We start from the raw sequence: 6,914 nt of genomic DNA on the forward strand, positions 1-6,914 counted from the left end.
AGTTAACAAAGGAAATAAAGCAAAAAAAAAAGTGGGCACTTAAATAATAAAATATATGAAGTAATTACAAATATATAAAATAGAATTTAAAAGTGTAAAAAGCACAAAATGTACAAAAGGTGCAACGGAGGAGCTGTGCAGTTGACAATGGAAAATTAAAAACATCTTAAAGTGTTTATAAATCTACTCTAGAGTGCATGTCAAATATGATGGCTAAATCACTGCCTGACTCGAGCACTACAACACTGTTTGTCATTGTGAGTATGCTGATGATAGGATTCACCTTTGCTCAACCTCACAGTGTTGTTTCTTTTAAACTCTTTATTGTCCTCACTTGTTTCATTTAATCTGGATGTGTCTTTGATTCTTCTGTTTGTCTGACATCTCTGTCATATACACTTTATCCCTCTCATCTAGACATCATCACTTTGCATTCTTGTCTCTCCCTGTCTCAGTCTAGTGAAGTTTATCTGCTCTTCTCTTTCAGGTTTTAAACTTCAAAATGATTTCTCAAATGTCTTACACTCCTGCTCCGCCTCTCCTGAACGTCTCTCTGTCCTGTTCCCTCCTGTTAGGTTCCAGGGGTACCGTATTCTGAGATCACATGACCATCAGCCAATCCCGTCCCCCACCCCTCCCGATGTGCTCCTTCCCTCGCGACGTTGCCTAACCAGCGCAGTTTAGACCTGCCCCCTGAACTACCCCCATCCTGTCTTGCCCACCCCGACGGACGAAGTGCTCTCCGACGAGTCAAATCCACACAGGTCTGAATGTCCAACCAATCACAGGAGGTAGAACCGGCACACGTGCACATGGTGAGCATGGCTGGACTCGGTCATCCACTAAGGATCGGTAGACGATGGATACATGTCCTTTTCCGTCCACTTCTGTCTTGTTTGTCCTCCAAGATGGCCTCCTCTTTCTTTCAGGTGAAAACGACCCGATGAAAGACTAATCAAAGCCAGAGCTGTTGAAGCAATACTGTGTCCTGTTTCCTTATCCTGTTGTCCAAAACGAGACCGAACAGTGACTATCGAGACTGTTGGCTGGGAATGACTTGATGAAACACTCGATCAATTCAAACACTCAGCAGCAGTGTGGGTATTTTATTGATCAAAGAAAATCTCAAGCACTGGATGATCGTCCTCAAAAGACCCTTTTGTAACACTCAGGACATAAAATGAGGGGAAAAGGACTTAAGGATTCAAAAACTTTAAGTCATCTAATGCCGGTACTGTCGAGTATCATAGCACAGATCCTTTCTGTCCTCAAAGCTAAGAAGAGAAGCCGTCGAAGAAGAAAGCACTTTTGGGACAAAGAGCACAGAAGAACTTTTGAAGCGTTCAGTAAACTGTGTTTGTATCTAATTTGATTTGGGGGGGGAGATATCATTATGATCTCGCTGTATATTGTGTGAAGCGACAGAAGAGGGAAGTATACACACAAGTGCTGTGCTTGTGACACTCATGTGTCTCGGGGGATCAGATAAGTCATCCCCTTCAGTGAAGTGAAGTGAACTACATTTCCATATACTTACTATTCAGGTGTGTGTTTCTAAATGTCTGAAGGTTTCCGTCCATGCTGTGAAATATTGGGAAAGTTGTTTTTTATCATCTGTATTCATTTCCACTAAACTCTTACTTTGTCTTTTCTGTTAACACCTTCAGTACCTATCACCTGCTCTTTATTTATTTTACACTTAAATCTGTGTTTTTATGGATTTATGGAGAAGTATTCATCTTCTTGACATGGTGGCTATTTTCCTCTGACGTCGTGCAGGAAGCTCGAATGCTGCTGTTATTTGTCGTTAGTAAAGAGTCCGATATGATACAATGTGATACCACCCAATACCATACTAAATGATACACTATGATATACTCTATGGTCCACAAAGGGAAATGGTACTTGGGTTTTAATACTGCACACATATAGCAGATTCTACAGTAGTCTTAATAAGTCAAAAACGGGGGCGTCGGTACTGTATTGATTAGTGCCCACGCCCCATGTACACAGAGGTGCTGCTTGTCAACAGGCAAGGCAGGCCCCCAAGGGAAAGCTTTACACAACAGCAGTGGCTCAAAATGTGCAGATGTTCCGATGAGAGTAGGAAAACTCTGAAACGGGGCCCCATCTGACAGCGCTCACTCTCATTGCCCTGCTAAAGTGTAGCATGCCTTATTGATTCAAAAAACCAAAGTTTGTCAGTGGAAGTGAGCGAAGGAAATGGGAGAGGAATTATCCGTCTAAAGGAGAACGAGTATGGGTCGGGATACTAGCAGGCATGTCAGTGATAAACGCTGGTTGGAGGGGGGGCCCCCAATTCATTTTTGCCTAGGGCTCCAACAGAATCTAGAATCACCCAGCATGTACAGAGGCTATAGTCCTCAAAGCTGTCGGCCCAGGTTCCAATCCGACGTGTGGTTCCCCACTCTCTCTCTCTCTCTCCCTGATTTCAGACTCTATCTAGGGTCATATCTCTACATTAAAGGCAAAAAAAAACACAAAATCTAAAAGAAATTAAGTCAAAAACAAACAAATGACAATCTTTACCATTTCTTTGCATCTTGGTTAATATTCCAGATTCAATACTGGGTTAAAGCTATTTTCTAGCCAACATTTCCTTTTAGGCTAGCTTGTAGGTTATACAATATAAAGTGTTCTTTGGAATATGCACAGATCTCCCACATCAGAGTATTGCACTGTCCTACTGACCTTTGCAGGCCTGCTTTCCAGCTTGGGGGATGTGGTTCATTTTCTTTGCCGGGTCAGTGAAAGGATAATGAGTCGTTGGATGCCTTACATTTATATGACTTACAGACGGGGAGCTCAGCATTACAACATTACTGCAGCATCTGATATTTCCGTCCTGAGCATGACTTCAGAGAACAATAGCTGCTGTGTGAGTTTGTTGAACAGCATCAGTTGTTGATGCTTCAGTTCATGTAGTCGCCTGTTATTAGAAGATTCTCCTGCTTCACTCGGATGTCTTTTCCTCACACTGACTTCAGAAAGCCAGTGGCAACAGACCAGTGTGTGACACAGAGGTAAGACCTCTGAGTTTTGTATAGTTTTGTACAGTATATAGGTTTCTTTACACAGTATATAAACTACATTATTGTTACGTTCGAACTGTGTGAGCAAGTTGACGCTGTCTGAAGCTGTCCAGGAACTACGGCTGTCGTGATATTAGAATTTCAAAGTCAAAATCAAACAATAATGAAACCTGTTTCAACAACACAGGGACACAAAAAACTACTCCCAGACAACCAAGTCTGGGTAACTTCTTGGTTTTAAATACAAATATTACAGGCACACTCCTACAAAATGTTTCTAAATTGCTCAAAGTATGTTGGCAACGTTTTGAAACATGCCAACAAATTTGCGCAACGTAGACACTACTCTCTCTAAAATATGATTGAAGAGGTGACGTTTTTAAAGCTCCTGCACTTTTCGATGCTTTCAAGCATTAAAAATAACGGCGATTGTGTCAGAGAATCGAACATTTTGTCAACCTCACTCGGAACATGATGTGGAGCCTGAACGTAGCGCTGTTGAAGGAGAGCCTTAAATCTGACCGCATTCAGCCGATGTTAGGAGACGTGCTTTGGTCCTGCTCAGTTCACAAGGACACTGCAGACAGGTCAAAGTAGTAGGAGAGACAGCAATAGGTGATATAAAGAGGACAATGCTTTTGGTTTTATTAAGCCCGTGTGTATGTGTGTGAATGTGAGTGTGTGAGTGCTTGTGTGTATGTTTATAATGAGCACATCGTACGGCAGCATTACTGTTAATTTGGCAATATGTTTTCTGAAGTGAAACTGTCAAACGTAGCTGCTATAATTAAACACTTGCGCCTGTGTGTAACAGCAGGCCTTTTGGAGGACCCCTGCTGAGGCGTCCTATCAATGCCTGCCTGTTACAGCAGAAGGTGCTCATTATAGCTCTGAGGCTACCTATAGTAAAGCTCTTCAGTCCGATTTTTTTGTAAACAACTGAAGAGGTATAAAACCCCATTACTGTCCAGATAATGTTATTTTCATGTTGAAATGTCTGTTTTGTATTTATTTACCAAAATAAATTGCAATTACCACATGTTGCCACATGCCTGTAGTACACCTTTTTTTTTTTTTTTTTTTACATTAAACTGAATTCTCAGTAGCAGAAGAAGAAGACGAGGGGAAATTCAATTTAACACTTGAGACATGCTACACACATCGGCTGAAGTACACACACATGCACAGTCAGGATCCTATGGACGTGCACTAATGGAGAGATGTCAGAGTGAGGGGGCTGCCCACAGCGAGTGCTCCTGGACTGGTCGGGGGGGGTTGGTGCCTTGCTCAAGGGCAGTGCTCAGGAAGTGAACTGGCACCTCTACCAGACCAATTTTCCAGCTTTAGTCCGCACCAGGACTTGAGCCAGCAACGCTTCCGGTTCTCTACAGACTGAGCTACTGCCACAGCATCTGCCGCAGATGAGTTTCTCAGGTTTATTTTCTTTTACACGGTGTGGATGATGTGATCTGCGTACCAACAATGAAATAAATGGAAATATTACAACTTTTAATAAACAGTGGTAAACAAATCAGAAAAAACGTCAAATTAGTTTCTATATTAGGTTAAAACGAACATCTTAATGCATCCACTTCAGTTCTACTTGGATCTCTAAACAAAAGGTAAATACAAAGGGAATTGAACAAAGTAAATGCTAAAGTGTTATATTTAAAATGATGCACATAATGTCAACAAAACAAGATAAAGCGAGGTTCATGACCATTTTCCACTCACACTTAGCTTTTCTTTGTTCTCTGTAGCAGGTCAGTCAGGCTTTTAAAATGGGTGGAGACTTGTAATTTAACAAAATGGTATTCAGCCATTATTGTTCTTGCTTTTTTTTTTTTTTCACTGTGACTTTTCAGAAACTCCTCGCTCTTCTGGATGATCTGTGTTGGAGCTATGAAGAAATGAAACACTGGAGGTGTGTCACATTTCCATAAAACTTACAGTACAAACTGTGATATACCGTTCACTCAAATATCAAGCAAATCAATCTTTATTTGTACAGCGCCAATTCATAACAAGTTTTATCTCGAGACGCTTTACAGAAGAGCATATGGCATAATGTGCAGGAAGGATTTCATCTTCTCAAGTATGAATAACTGGATCTAATGATTCTTTTTTTCACTGTAGACTCAGGACACTTTGTAGTGAAGTGCTGCCCCTTAGTGGCTATTACCCAGCTTCATATCAGAGAAGAAGAATGAATGTAGAACACAGCACAGCACGTGTTATTAGTCGGTATGAATTATTCTAACTCAGCTGGTCGTAAAGGGAGCACATTTGCAGTAAATCTGTCTCGAAATCTCTGTAAGAAAAATGAAGTGTTATTACTTTGGACGTAGGAGAAGATTAACTGAATGAAACCCTGTTGAGAGAAGTCAGTTGTCGACATGTGCCTTGACCACAGGGTGGCAGTGTAACCATGGTAACCTGAAAACAAGGCAAGCCCACAGAGAGCCTTTCAGAATTAAGCCGTTTTAATGTTTATGAAATCAAACAGCACATTAGGAATGTAAAAATATGCTAAAACAGAAAAGAGCACTTTAAAATGTTTTTCTCCTGAGACCTGCGCTGGCCCACATTAGGCCTTAGTCAGCAAGCTAATAAATGTGATGTAATGGCACAATTACTTTGAAATGTAGACACAGGCAATTTTACTCTCTCTCTCTCTCTCTCTCTCTCTCTCTCTCTCTCTCTCTCTCTCTCTCTCTCTCTCGCTCTCTCTCTTTCTTTCTCTCTCTTTCTTTCTTTCTCAATTGCCCAAATCTCTCCCCGCCCCTCTTTGTGTTCCTTTTGAATTTGTGTTTGTCAGTCTTGTTAACGACAAGACACACACACACACACACACACACACACACACACACACACACACACACACACACACACACACACACACACACACACACACACACACACACACACACGCATGCACACACACAAAGAACTCTTTGCGCTCTCTCGACAACATTATCTTTTCCGGAAATTGCTTCTCAAGCACAGCCGGAGCCCCATTAGAAAAGAAGAGCTCTACGCTGTAACCTTTTTAAAAAGCCATTAGTGATGCACCTGCTTCTCTCTCTCTCTCTCTCTGTTCCTATTTGTGTGTCTTATTTGTCTCTCTTGTTAACACTGACACACACACACACACACACACACACACACAGTTTCTCCATGCTGATTGCCAGCCTCCTCGCTCTCTGTCCTACTAACTGACTGCTGAGCAGCACAAGCATGCTTCCACTCCAATTAGTGTACGAATCACTGACATTTGAAAGTTCTGCATCAGAGTGCAAACCATTCAATTTAATAATTGACTTGTTTTACTCTAATGAATGGTGACTGTTCTGGACATGTGTAATTCTCTTTCAAAGCTACACACACACACACTCACACACACACACACACACACACACACACACACACACACACACATAATGTCATGACACTGTAATGATCAGGTCTCCACCGAAGATGAATGAGAAACGTTTGGTCATTCATAATGTTTTGAAAATCATTTTTTGAAGATTGTACTGACAAGCTGTGTGAAGTGTGATGTCTTTGTTTTTGTCTTTTGATGCTTGAATCATTCACAGCCATTTCAATCAGGACAGACGACTGAATGAAGAGAATATTTATTGAACCAGTAATCTAATAGTTTGATGATATGGTTTGACAGAAGCTCTTTGGGACTTGGAGACTACGGTGGGGATTTTGTGATTGGCAAATGATTGCTTTGAGTGGAAGCAGGAAAAATCCCCTCAGTGGAGTCCAGACACTTTGTGAGGATGGTTTCTGGTGACTTTCTTTGATCACATGGATGATGAATTAATAGATGATGAGTCTGTAAAGCCCGGG

The 6,914-nt window shown here is 41.4% G+C and overlaps 1 protein-coding gene across 2 annotated transcripts in view; it reads left to right on the forward strand.

Moving 5' to 3' along the window:
• plppr2b (phospholipid phosphatase related 2b) overlaps positions 1-4,102 on the forward strand; it is a 53,021-nt gene extending 48,919 nt beyond the window's left edge. For both annotated transcript variants that reach the window (XM_020646418.2, XM_020646417.2), the window contains exon 8: positions 576-4,102. In XM_020646418.2, coding sequence (XP_020502074.1) covers positions 576-608 — 33 coding nt within the window. In that variant the 3' untranslated portion in view covers positions 609-4,102. The remainder of the gene's footprint in view (positions 1-575) is intronic.
• The last annotated feature ends 2,812 nt before the right edge of the window (positions 4,103-6,914 follow it).

The sequence above is a fragment of the Labrus bergylta genome, chromosome 1 (assembly GCF_963930695.1).
Source record: "Labrus bergylta chromosome 1, fLabBer1.1, whole genome shotgun sequence".
NCBI classification, from domain to species: Eukaryota; Metazoa; Chordata; class Actinopteri; order Labriformes; family Labridae; genus Labrus; species Labrus bergylta.